This window comes from Pyxicephalus adspersus, chromosome 7, assembly GCF_032062135.1.
Source record: "Pyxicephalus adspersus chromosome 7, UCB_Pads_2.0, whole genome shotgun sequence".
NCBI classification, from domain to species: domain Eukaryota; kingdom Metazoa; phylum Chordata; class Amphibia; order Anura; family Pyxicephalidae; genus Pyxicephalus; species Pyxicephalus adspersus.
In genome coordinates this window covers 64,039,618-64,060,482 of record NC_092864.1, presented here as the reverse complement: position 1 = coordinate 64,060,482, position 20,865 = coordinate 64,039,618, and the positions used below count along the sequence as shown (strand labels likewise).

Genomic DNA, 20,865 nt, shown 5'->3' with positions numbered 1-20,865 from the left:
AAAACTCCTGCCACAAAGTTAGTGAAAGTGATGGCAGCATCCAGAAAAGTTTGAGATCCACTTTAACAAAAAAACAAAAAACAAAAAAAAATACTGTTTGGTATATCGTTGAAGAACAACAAGACCTCCAAAACCTATTGAAATACAATGTACCGGTATGTGTGTTTACATGTGCCCACATAAAACTATGCAACACAACGCAATGGGATATGATGTAATTAAAACATAGTGTACAAAGCCAATTATGCCAATTGCAAGCCATGGGATATTAGGTTTGGAATGATTTAACCAGACATATATTGTTATAGTCCTTGTCTCAGATGTGTAGGAGTCACCAAATATGTACAGCATATACAATATGAAATGCAATTGTCTGTACTTGAGTTATTTACATACCAGCCCAAAACATCTGTTCATGTTACCAATGTGTTGGTTTTAAATAACCTAAAAACATTTACTATATAAGTGCCCAGCATCTGTACAGATGTCCTGGTTTAAACTTTATTTTCCCTAAAAGCATTTTTTAGCAGAAATTATATGCAACATTGACAAAAGCGACCTCTATCCAAATTTTGGATTAGTTATAACTATTGTCCATATGTTTCCCCTCAATATGAGAGTTATTAAATTCCACTGCAAAAAGGTATTACAAGAGATATAAAAAAAAAGATCATTTCATTGTTTGCTCAGGCGGGATCCTGACAGCTGGTGGTACCACATACATCTTCATGACACTGTGCTTCAGAAGGTGTTTGGTTTGTGTCAGTTTGCTCTGTACAAAATGTTTCCACGTGTCCAACTTCAACTACAAAAAAGGAAAAGAAACAATCATTCCACCTCCCATGAGAAGAGGAATTTGAAAAATTCCTGAATTACAATATCGTTAGCAAAAGAATGAAAATGCAAGAAGATTCTATTATCACACAATAAGAAAACGGAAAGGCATTTTATTCTTAAACTGCAGCAAGAAAACCTGGTATATAGCTAGTTACCGTTTATTTTGATCATTTATTGAAAAATGGCCTCCTTCTTTGGGATGATGATTTAAAAAAGCTCCCCAAGGCTGGAGAAGATACACTTTCATCAGTGAAGCTGGGTGATCCAGCAAATCTGGGATGGATCTGGTCCAATATTCAAAACATTTGCCAGCAGGTTTGCTGGATCACCCAGAAACATTTGCATCCAGGTTTGCTGGATCACCCAGCTTCACCGCTGCTCCAGATGCTATAATGGTTGGTCCCATGACCCTGTTTCCCTTATTAAGTTGCCTGATCAGCACTCGGATAGGCTATGGTTTCATGACCTCTATACCTTTTATGATTGTATTGTTATAGCATAGACAGAGTAATAAACAGGCCTAACTTTATTATCTCTACTTTTAAATTGGAACTGCACAAGCAATGCTGCACTCTCCTAAATACATGGCTATACCATTGGATTTCCGAGTGGCACCTTAAGAAAATAACTTACCAATTGTTGACTGGTTGTCTAGAATTGTGATTGGAATTGGGTGTATCTCTCCAAGCAGAATTTGATGCACCTCTCCTGACAAGCCAGAAGCATCCTCCACAGTCACTAGTTGTCCCATACTGACTATATTATGACCGGACGTAGGTAATGTAGTCATAGAAGACAGAGAGGAGTCAGATGACTGGCTGTGTAAGTGACTTAGAACAAGTGGCTGACTGCTTGTTCCAGAATTTAAGAGACCTGACGGGCTCACTGTGAAAAGGGAAGTAGTTCCATCTGGAGATGTGAATGATTGCTGCTGGTGATTCAGTGTAATAAGAGCTGTTGTCCCATCAGAAGATGTATATGATGGAGCTGGGTGATTCACAGTAATAAAGGCTGTTGCTGCATCAGATGATGTAAATGATGGTGTTTGGGAGTTCACTGTAATTAGAGCTGTTTCATCAGAAGAAGCAAAAGTGGAAGATGGCTGATTCACTGAAATGAGGGCTGTAGTTCCATCAGAGGTTGTGAAAGATGGCTGCAGCTGAAGTCCCTTAAGAAAACAACAGGATGCAGAAAAATATTACTAAGGGGCGTCAAACATTTGAATACACTTTTGAAAACACCAGATTGGCGTTACCTACCCTTTTCAACCGATAAAGCTGTTTGCATTTGTACAAATAAACATTATACTCCCAAACATCAGATATCACAGAGTATGGGAACTAAACCCATGAAATTGTGTATATGATTTTTTAACCTCTGAAAAAAGATCCCTTAATTTAGACCACTCAGCACAGTCACATGGGACGCGCCTTCATATACACCAATGCATGAGACAATCCAAAATAACATCCATTCCAAAGCCTTGTGTGGCTGTTATGAAGTCACTATAACTGATAAAAGTCACTATTTAGAAACAAGTGTGGGCATAATATAACCTGAAAAGCATCAAAAAGGATAAAATAAAATATTCTTAAGTCACATGTGAAGGAGTTGTAAATGGCTGCTTGTAAATGGTAATTTTAGGGTAAGGGCACATTTATGTATGTATTGTATTTTTATTACATTTGGTATCATTCTTTTTTTTTGTTTGTTTGTTTTTCACGAAGGTATTTTTTCTTTTCACATAGATCACTAAGGATAATTGCTAACATATAAATGCTAGAAAGTATTTAAAAGTAAGGTTCACTGTAATAATTAAGAGTTTTTTTAGTTTTTTTTATTAGTAAGTAAAAGTAGGCATTGTCTTCTTAAAAATAAATGACTGTTGGGTCAAAAGCTAAGATCATAAAATTGTAATTGTAAAACAGTATATAATATAAAGCTGATTGAGCTGATAATGTAATTGAAGTTGATGAATTACTGTAATGTACAACTATTATGAATCAAGAATGATTATATGTAAGACCTGTTATTTTGTTCTTATGTTTAAAAAAATGTATTAAAATATATTGAAAACATTTGGTATAATTCTAGTTTTAAGACATAAAGCATTACAGTAGTACTGTCTGATAAGTGACTAAATCCTGATCTAAAATCAGTTTTCTATTTGTGCTGCTCTATGTACTGCATCATAATACATTTACAAAATGTACCAACCTGTAGCTGTGCAAATATTTTGGGTTGAATAGAGGTAAGTGAAGAAATCAGTTGAGCCGTATCTTGACAGACATCTTCGTTGGATGAATTCTCCACTTTTATTAAAGATCCCTGCTCTATGAAACAACAAACAAGATTCAAAGTTATTTAAATCAATGATATGCTTACATTTAAGATTCTTAAATGGTAAGAATGTTTTTAAAGCAGCATCTTAAAATGGATATATTAATCTTTGGCAGATGACAGACACAAAATTCTTATTTTTTAAGATTCCTATGCCTTGTAGGGACTCCAGTGGTTAGATTTCTGCATGTTAGTTCTATGGCCTGTAAACTTAGTGCAGCATATCCAATGGGATCCAATGTTTCTTGTTGGGGTTGTAATTTATTTTATGCTATGGAAAAACCAAAAGGAGGAGTGAGAAAACACTTGACTTTGAGTAGTAGGACCGAGACCTAGGGCGCAGATTCAGAAAGTATTTTGTCTTAGATGTTTGAGTTTTCAAAATAATAAAAAAACCATTGGTAAATAGATCTAATCTGTAAGTGGACGACACCTAGGGGTCTATATATAAAGCAGTAAATCTGACATTTACTAAAAACTTCACTGGTGGAGAATCTTTCAGGTCCATGTACTTTAATGGTAATTGATTCTCCACCAGGGAATGTTTCAGGGAATGCCAGATTCACTGCTTTATAAGTAGACTCCCTAAGATTCAAACAGTTGCTATGTTTATTCTTTTTCTTTCAAAAAATGTTTTCTATTTTTTTCGTCTCTTTTGATCTACTTGCCTTTTTTAGCTGCTTTCTACTTCTTAATTCCTAATAGTGACAAACATGTCTGCACAATGGGTAACAGAATGGCTACATGTAGTCTCCATCAGGAGCTCATGTGAATGTGTAACAACACAGGAGCACTGGAAGACAGCTGTCACCCCATAATATCAAATGCCTGGTCAAGGAACTTTATACAAGAAAGAAAGCTTAACACTTTAATATCAGCTGCAAATTTTATAATAATTATATAAACTGTCTAAAGCTCGTATAATACCTAAGCGACTGGGTTTAAATTACACCAGTAATACAATCTTTCAGGATATTTGTTGGCCTGGATGTCAATTACCCTGACACTTCATAAGCCATCAAAGAGATTGACTGCATGTCAGATAAGGGTTGCTTTGAATGCATTTCTACATCCATTGTGATGTTATGTCAAAGCTATGTAATCATAGTATCCAAAGCTATGTAACCATGTAAATACATTAAAAAAAACACTTACCTTCTTGAGAAGATGATTCAAATGTAACTGTAACCATTTCATTAAGAACACTGCCATTATCAGAGGTCCACTGCAGCTACAAAAATATATAAAATGTTTTTAACTTGCAAGTTAGCAATAAAACAAATAAAGGAAATATATGCCAAAAAACATTATGGTATACTATTTATTCGTATGAAACAAAACTTGCACATGGAATCGTTTGCTAATGTTGACAAGTCACTTATTAGACTTCATTTAAACAGGGCCTACAAATAAATATGATATATTTGAATACAAACAAGGAAGAAGGGAATATTGGGCTTTTTACAAAAATAATTTAACAAAAGTATGAATAGATGTAAGGTATATAAAGTAAGTTCACCCTTGGCCTTTAGAGCTGGTATTGCCCCTTTGGATAACTTTTGGGTTTTATAACTGTCCAGTCACTGAACGGACTAAAGTGTTTGACCATGACCCATCCTTTAGTTACAATATGTATGTAGATTTCTTTCCATGAACTAAACACTTCATATCCCATTCATATTGAGATTTAAATTGGAGTTTTAACTAGGCCAAGTAAGTTCCCTCTATTTTTTGTTTTTGAGCCATTTCAAGATGATAGATTTGCTGTAAATAATGAATTGTGTTGAAAGCTTAATTTCAGCTTCAACTTTTTGAACAGAGGCCCCTTAATTCTTATGCAGCACACTTAAAACACTGTGCTTAGTTTGTACCATACATACATACTGCTACTGAGGACAATTAATTGAAGATCAAATGTCTATTTGTTCAAATATATTAAAAATAAATAAATAATATTCCATGAGGTCTTCTTACTTATCCCACATGACCGTATGTAAATTGGCAATTCCTCTGTGTCTACGTTATTTACCAACAGCCAGTTGATTAGTGAAAGCTTGCTAAATTTTAGAGATTACCTCCCATAGAAAAACCTTATGTTCTTACTTCTCTCACTGATCCTGGAACAGTCTCCTGATCATAGATGAGGTCCCCATTCCCTAGGGATTTCTGTGCCTCATGGATGTGGTTCTTAAGATCATTCACAGTTGGGAAATAGGATAGGTTGTGCCGTTCAGGGATTTCATCAGGTTTGAAAAGCTCTCGCTCCACAAATTTTCTAATCAATCCAGAAACAGACGAACAATCAATTTACAGACAATAATATATTTTTTTGGGCATTAGTAATGTATGTATTTTACATGTTCATAAGAAAAGAAAAAACATGGTACACTAATTATAGATAAAACTTTTGATTCCCCTGAAAATTATAGGTGGATTTTGAGTACAAGAGCGTGCCTCGGCAGTTGTATATATGCAGCTTGACTGCTAGTCTTAGGAGATTTTGCATGAGAGTTGGTAAGATATTTGACTGTACTTAACAGATAACTAGAGATGGGTAAATGTACTGAAAAAGTATTGAGTAGAAATTGGCAAACGTACAGATACAGTAGTTTGTTAGTGGGAGTCATTTTTAATTAATCCTCGAAGTGCTGTTCATTTTCATTCACAAAAAAAGTTTGGGTGAAATTCGGCCTAGTGGTTTTACTGCTCAAACCTGCTTGAAAAAACACTGACATGCACGGGTCAGTACATTATCTCTTTATTTGACAGGGCTCAGGAAAGGAAGCAGCATTGCCGCACTTTTTGGATGCTACATGTAATGCCCCAGGGAAGCCTAGGGCTACACATTGCTAGAGCCACTCTGCCAGGCTTTTGGAGCTGCTTGCAAGCAGCAAATGCTCTGCAAAAATTATAGCAGTGACAGCCTTTAACTGATCTCAGGAGCATAGTGTTTGAAATTAGGTGTCCAGTAGCAGTAAACGTTGTGGTAAACTACCACTAGTCTGGACCTAGCTTCATTCAGTGTCCATGTCTACTTACCTTTTTTAGTACATTTGCCTATATCTAAGTATGTTTACCCATCTTAGTTCATACAAAATAATTAAACAAGCACTTATGCTGAATAAATCACCATGCAAATATTGATAAAAAACAACCCTGTTTTAAGCATTAACAGACTGAAAAAACACAGTACCAAATAGCTGTCAGTAATATTATCAGTTTGCAACATGTACATATTTTGTTTAAAGAACAAGAAACCTAAATGTCCTTACAGAAAGGGTAATTTTTTGGATTACTTTAAATTTGTAGATTTCCTTTTACCTTAACTGTTTCCTGACAGCATAAACCTCATCAATTCCTTTGGAAACAAGTTCCCGAATTTTTTTAGCCACATTAGGGTGCAGGCGAGATGGTTTGGCACTGCTCTCATCACAGATCACTTCTTCTTCTTCCTCATTGGTTGGCTGAAAAGGGGTTGGCGAGGGCGAGAAACAGCCTGCATCTAAACTGTGATACTGATGTGCTTCCTGGTCGGGTAACTGCACATACCATCTGTGATAATGGAGAGAATTAGTCATGTAAACAGACAAGAAAGGGCTATATGTATAATACACAGCGATCAATAAAGAAATGATAAAGTTTCATCTTAGCATACAACTACTAACTTACAATGGGCATAAATGTAAAAAAAAATCTTGTGGTTAGGATAAACTTTGTTAGATGAGTACATACAGAACTTCTAATTGTTCCCTACACTATGAAAGGCTAAATACATTTTTGCAAGCAGTTTTAATAGCACTCTGGTTGTCCATCACAGTTTATTAAGACAAGAGAGCAGAGTGTCTGATAGCTGAGCTTAATATATTGATGCTTCTCCTTTATTGCCCAATCAAAGACTGGGAACAGACAAGGGTAGATGTCAGAATTGAATAACAGAATATACTATACCACGCATATGTCCTCAAAAAAGGTGTCCATATTGGAAGACATCACCCTACTTTTTGGTCCAGGGACAACTCAAAAGTTTGCATTTCCCCTTACGTTCTGTTTTTGTGATAGTGTTTAGAACAGATAGTGGTAAATATCCGCAATGGAGACAATGAGAGCAGTGACAACTGGACAGAGGGGCACTTACCCTCACCATTCAAAAATTAAAACAGAATTTGGCCTATAGATACACGTTATTAGCAAAATTACTCATACACAATGCTCAGGTGCATAAACATCTAAAGAAATGTTTAATGGAGCAGAGAAATAGTTCAAAGCTTTTGAAACTAAAAGTCAATATGTTATCTACTCATGCTACAACAATCTATACAGTTTGATTTAAATGGAAACCATCACATACATCTACTAAACAAAAAAAAAAGGTCACATTACCTTAAAACGCCCTCTGTGGTATCTAAATCCTTTTTTAATAGGTTAAAAGCTTTTTCTTGCTCCATCTTAATCAGTTTTTTATCAATCTTTGGATCCGTAGGAACTCTGTAATTTGGGAACTTCTTTACCTTTTTGATGTATATCCTTAAGAAATAGAAGAAAAACTGCTTTTCAAATGCTCAAACTTTCATTTTTTTCAGCAAATTTATTTGCTATTCTATTGATGAATCCTTTGTATTATTTGTGTTGGATAAAACACTTTTTGATTTAACAAGCATTTCTACAAAATTTTAAACAATTTAGGCTACGTACACACATCAGATGGTTCTCGTGTGATAAACGCCTTGAGGACTAGTATCGGATGAGAATCGGGGGTGTGTACAGTGCTCGTCCGACATTGTTCATAGATCGATCCTGGCGGATCCACGAACGATCGTAATACAAGTGAAGGTGACAGAGAGGAGCAAGGTGCCGCTCCGTCGTTCTCCCCCTCCCCATAAAGCAGAACGGTGCTGTATGTACAGAGCCCATTCATGCATTTTTCAGTCTTTTGTCATTGGAAAAGATTGTGAAAGATCCTTTCTATTAACAATTATTGAATGTGTGTACGCAGCCTTACCCTTTTCCAGAGCAACCAAAAACCCACTGCTGGTTCCTTATGAAAGTTGATGGCATTAAGGAAAATGACTGGAGCGCTGACTGCCAAGGGACTGTGGGTTAGGGTACTGTGCACTATTAGATCCTCTCTGAATAAAGGGGGAAGGGACTGGGTGATACTGACATTTATTTTCACATAGTATCAGATTCACTTTATATTTTCAATTTTTTCCAGTTTTAGACACTGAAATAACATCAAACTGCTCATTAAATGCACGTTATGTTTTGCGGCTCCAGACTATTTTTCTTTAGTGGAAGAGGAGGCAAAATGGCTCTTTTGATAGTAAAGGTTGCTGACCCCTGCCCTATCTGGTTGTTTTGTATATTACTATCAGCAGTAATGACGTAAGAAACCTTACCTTGCAGGACATGTTGCTTTGTACATTTGCCCAGATGTGCTGTCTCCTTCTCCGCTTTTCTTGGGCTGAGAACCTTTCCTTCTTGGCCCATATTGACATTCCATTACAATTGCTCTGCTTCCTATAATAGCCAAATTTAGATCGTCTTATAAGAACAAAAGTCTGCACATCACTCTAAAGCAAACACATTACCCAAGAAAAAAGCAATAAAAAAAAAAAAAACAAAGCAGACAGCTTTTTGCACATACACAAAGCAATAATGACCATTGCTAGGATGGCAATTAGAATAAAAACATACAAATAATACATTTCAGATTCACTAATGAAAATGACAAACTAAAGTCTGAACGGAATCATTGAAACGCAGGAAACTCACATCTACAATAAACTGTGACTTATGTGACTTTGGCTATATATACATGTCAAATGATTCACGTCCCCGATCCAAATGTTCGAGCTCGTTTAAGGCGAGAATCTGATGTGTACAGAGGTCGCTCAACCTTGTTCATGGAACCCTTCAAATGCATCCATGAAAAACAGACAATAAGTGACCACAACAGAAGTGGGGGTGGGGGGGTGTGAGCACAGCGGGGTGCAGTAAACAGAAAAAAAATAATGTGACCATGCTTTATATATTATCCAATGAGCGGGCAGGCAACAATAAATAAATAAATAAACATATATATATATATATATATATATATATATATATATATATATATTTTAATATATATGTGTGTATTTTTTTTAGTTCAAGCACATGACTTTTCTAATGAACCAGCTACAATAAAAAAAAAAATGTATTTAATTCCGCTTTGGAAGAAAACCCACAAGTGTATTGTGAGCTACTATGAAATTTATATTTTCTGACCTGCCCTCCTGTGTGTAAATTTTCACCAAACTTTGCTTGTGCAAAATTATAATATCGAGACAGGAAATATTGTACTTTAAGGATACCATACATGTTTACCTGCATTTACAAAAGGGATTCCATCATAAGGAACATACTGTGATTTCCACATTAGGCGAGTTGCAGGCTTAGCTGGACTTGGGGACTGGCGAGTTCCCCAAACACTCATTGTTTGCTGCTTATGAAGGCCTAAAATATTCATTAGCTCTGCCTCGCTCAAACAGTAACCACGGTAGGAGTCTCCAATTTTCTGTAAAAAGAAACAAAAGTCTGTACATCCTTCAGGTTTCTATAGCAAACACATTACCTTTTTAAAGATATTTTTAAAGTTTCAAAAGCTCAAACAGTAACAGTAAAGAAAATGTTTAATTTTTATTCTTAGTTAGTCCTAGAAAATCTTATCCGATTACCACTATGATATTTCTAGTGCTACCACATGAAACTGCTTGGCTGTAATGTAGATTTGTTGGATTCAGACCCGGAGGCACTAACCTAGAATAACTATGCAGGTATTTTAGTCTCTTATCTGCATGCTTCTTCTAGGTCAATTGCTAAGAATGCATTGAATACACAGACAACTAGTATTCTTACAAGGTGAAGAGCAAAGGAAATCATATTTTTTTCAATTCATATTTTCTTTTAAGGTATTGTCCAAAATATGTGTTTACACATGCGGCATATGTAATTTTGCCTTTATTTATATGGGATGTAAGACATCAGAAACTGAACCCAAATCTTGCAGACTAAATATAATGAAGTTCAGAAATTAGGTGGGCAAGCCAATGACCTGTATTGTATTGGTCTTCACTGAAAAAATATCCAAAATTACAACTTAAGGCAAGATGTGGTTCTATTGAACTTATCTCACCTCACAACTTCTGAGACGACGGGCCCAAACAGGAATGTTAGCTGGAAGAGGTTTCTGAAAGGGGTCAACAGACCAACTAAAAAGAAGAGTTCAAAAGATTAAAATTGCTCTACACTAAAGGCAGCTGAGAACATGCAAAATCCTTAAAACAGATTCCTAATGGGTCTTAAAAGTTAGCAGCCAGGGCTGCTTCTAGCTTTTGGGTTGGGTAGGATGTCACTGACTGCTGTGGTTCCTTGCACGGACCCTAATGTTTCTACTGTACAGCTTTTAGGTTCACAGGGTATTATTGCTCTAATTTCTTTTTACACCCCCTGACAGTGTTGTTTTTAAATGTTGTTACCTCTGTGGGTGACAGGCCCCCTTTAATACATAATGTAATATTCACAGCAGTAAGAAGGTGGGGATCTATATTATATTACTCTCTACAATCTCTCCTCTACGATCTATTATAAATGCTGCAGCCAGACTCATCCATCCTTCCCACTGCTCCTCTTCTGCTGCTTCTCTTTGTAGATCTCTTCATTGGCTTCTATTTCACCATAGAATAAAATTCAAGCTCCTGTACTTTACCTTCAAACCCCTCCAGAGTTCTTGTCCAACTTACCTATCTGACCTGATAGAAAAATACTCCCCTAGCCGCTCTCTTTGCACCTCCGAAAACCTACTACTGACTTCCTCGCTCATAACCTCATCACGCGCACAACTCCAAGACTTTTCCAGAGCTGCCCCTACTCTCTGGAATGGTCTCCTCGTCCTATTATGCTTGCTCCTACTTTCTGCTCATTTAAAAGAGCACTCAAAACCCATCTTTTTAACTTGCCTACCCGTCTTCTTCTGTCTCTTAAATTCCTCATTACTTACCCACTATTTCATATCTGACTGGACATATAAGAAGCATAAATCAATCATAACATAAACATGGTGATTACAATTTATACCTATTTTTACAGTTGTTTTTTTAGCATGATAAAAAACTTAAAATGATATGCTTCTGCCCATACCAAGCAATGGGCAGCTTGGTTTAATTTCCCAATCACAACTAGGAATATGAGTTGGAATGGGTTGGTTACAAATGGACACAAACATACTAAATTCTACTAAAATATATAAAATCAAAGTTAGCAAGCACTTAAAGTATAATAAAACTCATGGCAAGTCAACTTCAAGACCAACAATAGGCTTCAAAATATGTATACCTGGTAGGTGATTTCCTAGACACAGCAAGGGAAGTGTTGGATTGGATAATAAAGCTGCTGGTTTCTGGCACAGAATTAGTGGTAACAGTCTCTATAGTTTGTAGGTTATCAGTGGCATGGTCAAGTTCTGCAGAGTCTTTAAAAAGTATAGTGAAAAAACAGAATATTAAGACATTTAGATAAATAAATATTTTTTTGTATATAGTCATAACTACAGGAAAGTTTCAGCGTACCCATAGATTATTTAGAATGCACCAAAGCCATAGGGAGTTAGAAAAAGCTCCCAAAAGGTGAGAAATTCCCATCTTACACAGACTTCCCTTGAGAAAGTATTACCAATAAAAGATTTTCCCCTCACCCTTCATTCTGGGCAAAACTTTAAACTGAAAAAATATATACACCTAAAAGCACTAAAATATGACTAGAAGAATGGTCTGCACACAGTATCCAACCCACAACACTTCATGTAGAAAGCCTGCTCAGAGAGAAAATGTGGTCTTTGTGTAACCTTGTGAGACCTAGGCCCTGATTTAATAAAGTTCTCTAAGGCTGGAGAGAATACACTTTCATCAGGGAAGCTGAGTGATCCGGGAAACCTGGAATGGATCTGCTCCAGGATTAAAATCATTTGCTTACAAATAGCTTGACTTTTAGGAAATCTATTACAGGTTTGCTGGATTACCCAGCTTCACCGATGAAAGTGTATTCTCTCCAGCCTTGGGGAGCTTTAATAAATCAGGGCTCCAGTGCTTGAGTAACATGGGGAACATTAGGCACATGTGCAGCTCAAAGAACAACAGCACAAATCCTGCTCCCTAATATGTAAACTGGTCTCTATTGTTCAACTTTCGACTTTAGGTGTCACATGGGCATACCTGATTGATCCTCCCAATGACTGAATTCAGAGATGAGAAGAAATAAATTTAGTGCAAACACATTGTTTAGTGAAAATATATATTTTCTTTGCTTCAATACACTGTTTGCATTCAGTTATTAACCTGATTTATGTTAGAATTCCGCTTGTTCAATTTAAAAATGGACTTAATACTAAAATGGTAATTTTTTTTTCCATACGGACAGTTGTGAAGAGGTACTGAAACCACTACACAACTGCACGTAAAATTTAGCTGCCTCCAACTGTGTTGTTGTCTGTCCAGCATTTGACAGGCATCTTATCAAGTGGGGAGTTGAATCTGAGAACATGGAATTTACCATGATGCTTGCAGGAATTACTGCAGACACCACTCAACCACCTTTTTTATCCTTGTGAAGCCTTCAGAAAATGCCAAAGCAGCACATTTATTTTTTTTAGAAAGGAGTAAAATTAAATAAAACAGGATAAGCACAACAAAGTAGTTAAAGTATATCGGTTGTTAAACATTCCACATTCCAAGATGTAGCTTGTGAATGTTCCATACCCTAATAGTTTTTCTAAAACTCACCATTGTCCTGAGGAATGATTAGCTGGGCTGTTCCTGATTGGTTGGAAGGAATGACGTGGAATACTTGTCCATTTTCTGAATCACTGGCCAAGATCATCTTTAGGAAATAATGATAATGAGAGTATGATTCCAATGTTTTTAGAAGTCAAAAAAATTCATAAAAAATAAATAAATTGTAAATAATAATAAATTAATAAAAGTTTTCTTGTTTTAGTATTTTAAACCAATGTAGTATGTGGTTTAAATGTAGTAGGTATATATTCTATCACAGACAAGAAACAGGTAAAGGACTCTGTAGACAAAAACTAACAGACTGCCTGCCCATGGTTCTGCTGGTTAATCCATGTTTGGTTTTGTGTGTTGTCATCACCACCTTCACCTTTTCCTCAAAGGATGTCAGAGAGTGGCACTTTTCTTCTGCTAAACTTTTATTTTGATAGAAGCAGATAATAGGAAATTATTGTAGATGATTGGTGCAATGATTGTATTGGGAATAAAAGAACTGCAAAATGATATTGTGAGCATATTCCATTCATAAGAATGAAGGATGCCGCAAACATAAATATGTAATTTCAATAGGCCCACCTTTCACATGCACTGCAAACATGCCTAAAAAATGGTACCAATTGCTTTATTTCTTCTTCTGTTAGTAGCTGTGTTATAATTTGGAAAACCATTGTAAAATATTAGGCAGTACCTGATACATTCTGTAACTACATTTGTAATTTACAAATGTTTTTTCCTACCATCATGACTTACCAAAAAAAAAAAAAAAAACATTTTATCTCCCATCTATCTAACCCAGGCATGTCCAAAGTTCGGCCCCGGGGCCAATTGTGGCCTGTGTTCAGATTTCCACCAAATTTCTGTCATAAAATCAATAATATGCGGCCCGCCAGCACTGTTGACCACAGTATAAAATACATGTGTACAAAAAAAAGCTTGATCAACCACCTTACAATTATCGGCCCGCTACTCGGCGGGCATATTCGGCGGGATGGGAGTCCCCATGTGTGCACAGGGAATCCCTATGTCATTATAGTGGGCGTGTGCTGTGTGGGACCCAAACAGACCACGCCCACTGTGATTCCAAGAACATGCTCTGCACGGAGCCCACACTGACACCAGACTCCGTGCACAGGGAATCTCTCACGTCACCCTGGTGGGCGTATGCTGTGGTTAACTTATGCAAACCAGGCCCACACTAACCCTGAGTACATGTTGAATGGTCAGCCCCCACACATTTTCACCTCACCAAATCTGGCCCTCTTTGCAAAAGGTTTGGACACCCATGTTCTAACCCATCCTAAATCTCCATCACAGGGTCAGTGTGGTAAAACATTTACCTTTTATCTAGATCTCTAGAGCTGACAGAGAAAAAGGAAATCTTCCTATGTACAGCCCCCAAAAGCAGCAATGTTTGACTCCTGACATAAAGCCTCCAAAATATTGATACTTTTACTTTCAAAGGTATCGCTTAATTCTGCCCTAGTGGAAGTGAATTATAATGGATTCCGGACCAAATTGGGTTTTAAGAGGTGTGAGGTGAGGGGCACAATGGAACATATATGGTGGTTTTGTCCCAAAGCCCAATCTTATTGGTCGGAATTATTCAAGCTTATTTCTGAAATAGTACAAACTGAGTTAGAGAGGATGCCAGAGGGGGTCTTATTTAGCAAACTTGAACAACCACTTCCTAAAAACTCTAAGAAACTAATCAAGCTTATTTTACTAGCTGCACGCATTTCACTAGAGAAAGCGTGGAAGAAAGAAGAAATTTCTTTAGAACCCATTGTGGCAAAATTGAACTAGATCATGGTTAACAACAGGCTAACCAGCACCATTAATAAAAAGTTAGACAAGTTTGAGCAAACTTCTGACCTGTGGGTGGAAAAGAATTCAAAGTGAATATTATCCTACTAAAAAACATAATCCCTATTAGATATTAATTAGCGTAAAAGTCTCTCTCCTCAGATCTATTTTTACTAGGCTGGTAAAGACAGCTGACGCAACCCCCAGATTAAAATAAGGCTATAGAGTTCAGAGGTGATCATACATAGGATGGGGGGTCTGGGTCCCCTATATGGGGGTGATGTGTATAATTTAATCTGTACTGATGTCTTGTTTTACCCTGTATTGTTATCATTGTTTGTTTCAATGTCAAGATCGGACGTTATAGTTAAAATGTCAAAAATCTAATAAAAAGATTGAAATACAAAATATTGATACTTCTCAACTCTTAATGAATGCTTACCATTTGAGGGCTAGTACCAGGGAGTGCCTGGATTTCATAGTGAATGGCATGCCCATTTTGATCTACAAGGTGGTACTGTTCAGCAAGGGCTGATATCTGTTGGTGGGAAGTTTCCTAAAAAAAATGAAACATGTAGACAATATTGTAAGTAAATACATCCACTGTAATAAGAACAATACCTAGGCATAATGTATATGGTAAAATATTGTCATCCTTTTGTCTCTTCATTGTGTTTTTTCTGCTGTTCTAACCTAAAGTGGAACTAAACCTCCGATACTTACCTATCCTCGTTCCATTGCAAGGCACTGCCCTCTTCCTTTTCTTCTTCTATCTTGATTGGCCCTATAATTAGGGTGTAAACAGTGCTTGGATACACTTGGGGTTTATTTACTGGAGAAGTAGAGCAAGTTCATTTTCAAATATGTTATGAATGAAGTGAAATAAAATGAATGTTTACTTTGTGAAAATAATCCAATCATGTGCATGGGAAAAAAAATAATCAATTTTTGTTTGCATATGACTGGATGATTGAAATCAGTTCATGTTACCCTCATTCACTAACCTCAAAGTTTTCTTTTTGCAAAGGTAAAATGTTTTGACAGAAATAGATTTCATGTGATATACTATATTGCTTACTTTGTCTCAGCTGATGTAGTTAACAAAAAAGAGGTAAAACCTTTCGCACTCTATCCAAAACTGTCTAGGACTAGCAGCAGTACTACTTTATTCAGAGATTCATTCTCAGTAATTTCTTCCAAAATCATTAGCGATTGCTTTCAGGTAGCAGGAACAAGCGAGCAAGATAGGGTACTTGAGTACTGCTGAGCAATCTGCTCTCTGAAGATAGAAAGGAAGAGGATGTGGAAGATGTGCAGACGGTGACTTGTTGCATCCTTTCAATTAGCCTTCATTAGTAATGGATGTTTATTGATCCAGCAAGGCGAATCAGGACAAATTCTGTACAAATCCAATATTTTTTGTTTTTAGCAACACAGATCTTGAGTCTGTTCACAGCCTTATTCTACTAATGTAACTTACTGACCTCAGCTTCCAGTTCTGTTTCCCCTGCCTGGGTTTCTTCATTTGTACAGGTGATGAGCAGCTCTGTGGCGCGTGTCACTGTGTCACATTCCAGTCCACTGCTTTCCATTTCCAGGTCGTCTAGGAGAAAGAATAACAGATTATATGATCAATAATGAATGCCTAAATATTTTTACATTCTCTTCGTGCTCTTCCTAGAAATGTTTTTTAGCTGGGTAGGGGGAAACTTTAGCTGGGTGGTCAATAAGTGGATGGGGCAACATGTGACAAGTTTAGTGTTTCCAGTTGCTGTCTATAGGTATAGAGTAACCCCTACAAATGTGTCAACTTTTTATCCCCCCCCTTAACTTTTTTTCTACTTTATAAGGTTGCCCCTTTAGTATGTTCCATTTACCTATCGTCCTTGTAATATATCCCAACTATAATCCAAATGTTCCTTTTTTGTGACCCAACCTTCTAGTGTAATCACTTCTAGGGGTATAAAAGTGTAATAAAGTAGTGTAATATTTTAGGCTTAGTTAACATTGGAGGTAAAAAAAAAATTGTGGCATTTACCACTCCCAACCATGGGTCACAGGAGACCTATTTCTAACAAAATATTTTACCTTTGTAAAACTCAAACTTACAGGTTGGTAAATGAGGTTAGGTAGGATAAGCTGACTTCATTCATCCAATCATGTTCAAGCAAATATCAATTTTTTTATTTACATATATACTATTAGATGTTTTTCACAAACTCAGTGTTCATTTTCTTTTACCTCATCCATAACAAATTTGAAAAAGAACTTCCTCTGCTCCTCTAGTAAATCAACCCCAAGTGTATCAATATAGAAAGCATCAGGAGCACTGATCACACTGAATAGAAATAAATATGAATTTAAAAAAAAAAATTGAAAAATAGAAAAAAAAACACAGACTAATCTCTCTGGTCAACGGAAGAAAGATTCTTGAATGGACTGGAGCGTGATCTGTATAATAGTGGTATGCACATCGCAATGGCAATATCTGTCCCTAAATATTATTTTAAATACACATGTATTTGAAAAGATGACTTTATTTGTTATGAACCCCTAATCCCTATAGTGAGTTCCTACTATCCATATTAGTAAATCACCCTCTCCTCTCGTTCCTCAGATTCTCACTAGGTGATCCCACCTGGTAACACAAAGCCATTTCTTCTAAATGACCACAGTCATGCCCAATGCCTGCTTTGTTTGTGTGCTTGGGTCTCCATTTATTTGTACGTATAGCTCTGTGACCTATTTGGATTACTATCATGAACCCATCAATGGGGGTGAACTGGGACTGTTATGTGCAAGTACAGCAGACACATAATGACCGGAACAGGTTTGAAGGAGAAACTGCACAAGGCCAGAAAGGGCCACAAGGATTTTAAAAGCAGGACTGTAAGATTCAGAAGATGATTTGCTTACCTTGTATACTCAATATGATCCGATATGCTCTCCCTTCTCTGACATTGATTTGATGCCAAATCTACAATCTTTCGGGCCCTTGTAATGTCATATTATCACATTTCCTACTGTAATCCCAGAACCTTCTAAATTAGTCAGGACTTGACTAGAAACTGGCATTAAGCAGAAGGGACAGATTGGATCAGTCTATATTTTTTCAGGGGCAGCTATCATCATATTCCCTGACTGATGTGGACTTGACAATTTTTTTTTGTTGTTGTTGCTAGTTGGGTGAGAGATACATTTGTTGTACCACATTCTTTAAAAATCAATTTTTTTATCAACTCTTTTCACTTAAATTTAGGATTTTTTAGGTTCCAGAAACCAGCTTAGTGCACTACTAAAAAAGCTAAAAAAAAACTATTTATTACATTTGCAAACATTTTACATATTTAATAAATTGTAATTTTATATAAGAAGGTGTCACCTCTTGTGACCAACAGACCATTGTTCGATCAAAATTCTATAGCCAAAACCTTATGACAGTGACAGTTGTTTATTAACACTGGACAAAACCTTCACAGAATCATTAAATGGTATACATAGGTCCCTAGAAAGGAAGGTAACTTATTTAACTAAACTAAATTTTATTGGTTAGTTTGCAAGGTAGAAACTCTCATTCTGGATTGTTTCTTTTTGCTAATGTTTTTGCTGTTATAAACTTCTGAACAAAGTCAAATATTTGGAAAATCGCCATGTTTGATTGTTCTCACACATGTGTTAATAAAAGCTTCATCTATAGCAAGAGGTCTCTGTTCCTTTAAGAGGGAAATTTTTTCAGCTTGGTCATAATGCATACTTGTGTTCCAGGGGTCATCCATTTTTTTCTATACTTCCTTCACAAACACTGCACAGTATAGTGGAATTTCCAATTTTCTTTCTAAAACAATGTGACCACACATTCTTCTTGTTTGGATGTCACATGAGTAATTACAAAATGTTGCTTTATTTTCGCCAGTCTCTTACGTTCCCAAAAAAAGCTGCTCTCCACTCTTTAGATGTTTCAAAATCTTAACTGCACTGAAGGATTTTCTATTTTTTGGCATCCAGTGAAAGTATTTTACACTTCTGCCTCTCAGGTTCTGGTTCACATAGTAATTAGGTTAAATGGATTTTGGAGATGTTGTGCAGATGAAAGTGACCGGACCTGGAAATGTTCTGAATATGGGGGGTAAATGAGAGGACAGAAGGTGACGCCTAGACAAAGTTGAGAAAATACTTTATGATACTGTCTTGGTAAATTTAATCAGCAGCTAAAGATGAAAAGGAAATACAATGTACAAAATATGAAGACTAAAGAGAATGAAGCAAAAGTCTTCTAAATGGTTTTGTTTCTAGGCTGAGTAGTAGTATTTCCATGTATTCTGTGACAATATGCAATTTAGTTGTGTATGCGGGATCAGGGCTGTAAACTGGTTGCAACATTAACAGTTGGAAAAAATACTTTATTTTCCTTTCACAAATGATTGGCCAGAAACATTTGGGGATTTATTTGCCTTTCTTTGATCATTTTTGTATGTGGTAGCACACAATAAGAACAACAATACCAAACTACTGATTCAGCCTATTGGTTTTAAATGCATACAAATGCCCATACCACCTTTGAGTGCATATATGGGTGTTTGTACAAACCTTTAAAAGGTGTTTTAAAGAAAACCTAAAATGCTCATTAACGCTCAAAATGCTGTTATGAACATTTGTAAGGCATTAAAAAGTTTATAAATGCTCATTTTTTAAAAGACAGATTTTTTAAACACTTGCAAACGCCCCAAGTGATTTCAGTGGAAGAGTTTATTGTTATAGGAGTTAATTTTCATTTACAACCCTGTAAAAGATTTAGGAAGCAGCAAGAAGCGTTCTCTATAACGCTCAAAAATGTACCCTCCGCTAATGCTCTCCTTCGTTACCCCCATCTTTTTTGCTACTATTTTCTGTTGCTCTTCTTTCTGTTTAATCTTTTTCCTTAATCTTTCTTTTTATGATCTATAAAATCGGTGACCCACAAGGCCTGCATCTAGGCCATTATATTCCTTTAGGAGAGTGTTTGTAGCGTAACTACTCTCATCAGATGTTTTTCAACACCCAGTGGGAAGTGTATTAATGTTTTTATATATATCTTTATGTTTATGCTGTTTTACAATTCCTATGTAGATGAGTTCAGTATTTGTCTGTTTTGTTGGTTGCTTATAAAAATAAAAAAAATATACCACCCACAACACGCTGGTGTGCACCAGCTCATTGAAATACATGGGAATTCCTTACATGGGTATTTACATGCAGTGTTTAAACAGCAGGGAAACAGTCTCTGCAGACTTATTTGGAACCTAAGGGATCCAAATAGCCATTAAAAGCACACAAGAATGTATCCTGAACAATTAAAGTTAATTTCCATAGATTTATTATAGTTGTACATAATACAATGCATTTATGGAGTCATTACATAAACATTCGCCATGTTTACAAACATGTCCTGCCCCTGACCCCTTTGTAGTGCCATCTGCAGGCACCCACAGATCACCATGGTGACACAAGGACTGCCAGGGGGTAACCATGGCACCCATTACCCATAAAGTTACAGCCATTGTTTTAGAAATTCAAATTACAGATAACTTTATTTATAAGGACAATGGTCACGTTTAATAATTCTGTGATATCAATTTCCAAAGGAAACAATGACTTCTGCCTGTGCATTCACCCAGCACACACTGCAGCATGGAGCCCCATATACATCTCTCCATACACTACACCGCCATATTTGAAGACTACTAAACAATAACAACTATACTACAAGGCCCCCACCGACCCCGATATAACCCTCATCACGACCTCCACCCGGCCCCACGGCGCTATAAAAGGGGAGGGGAGTCATCCAGTCACCCAAGGAGAGAAAATTCAAAACGAGTCTACTCAACCTCGTCTTGGCTTTCGCAGACACCACCATGGAGACCAAGACACGCGCGCATGCGCAGAAGGAGCCGCGCGCAGGATGGGCAGTCAGTTCCGGCCACCGTAGCGCCGTGGAACGCAACCCGGAAGTGTCTGACTACTGACTGGAATATAATGTGGAATTTAGCCCAGTATTAAAAACTGGGCTTTAGGAGATTAA

At 36.6% G+C, this 20,865-nt stretch overlaps 1 protein-coding gene across 1 annotated transcript; it reads right to left on the bottom strand.

The window, feature by feature from the left end:
- Positions 1 to 200: 200 nt before the first annotated feature.
- On the bottom strand, positions 201 to 20,711 carry CARF (calcium responsive transcription factor). The gene is made up of 15 exons (XM_072418756.1): positions 20,672 to 20,711; positions 16,289 to 16,407; positions 15,247 to 15,360; positions 12,993 to 13,089; positions 11,551 to 11,686; positions 10,352 to 10,427; positions 9,544 to 9,733; positions 8,574 to 8,694; positions 7,558 to 7,701; positions 6,499 to 6,729; positions 5,281 to 5,452; positions 4,333 to 4,408; positions 3,055 to 3,170; positions 1,471 to 2,005; positions 201 to 805 (listed from the first exon to the last, which is right to left on the bottom strand). The coding sequence occupies exons 2-15, from the start codon at positions 16,394 to 16,396 to the stop codon at positions 687 to 689; spliced, it is 2,235 nt and encodes a 744-aa protein (XP_072274857.1). The 5' UTR covers positions 16,397 to 16,407; positions 20,672 to 20,711; the 3' UTR covers positions 201 to 686.
- Positions 20,712 to 20,865: the final 154 nt, after the last annotated feature.

What these genes read in the sequence shown, in the direction of transcription:
- CARF (XM_072418756.1), bottom strand. Translation starts at nt 16,396, where the DNA reads ATGGAAAGCAGTGGACTGGAATGTGACACAGTGACACGCGCCACAGAG. An exon ending in GCTGTCAGGAAACAGTTAAG is followed by an intron (nt 5,453 to 6,498) that starts GTAAAAGGAAAT and finishes TGGATTGATTAG; the next exon opens with AAAATTTGTGGAGCGAGAGC. An exon ending in TGAATCATCTTCTCAAGAAG is followed by an intron (nt 3,171 to 4,332) that starts GTAAGTGTTTTT and finishes GTTGTTTCATAG; the next exon opens with AGCAGGGATCTTTAATAAAA.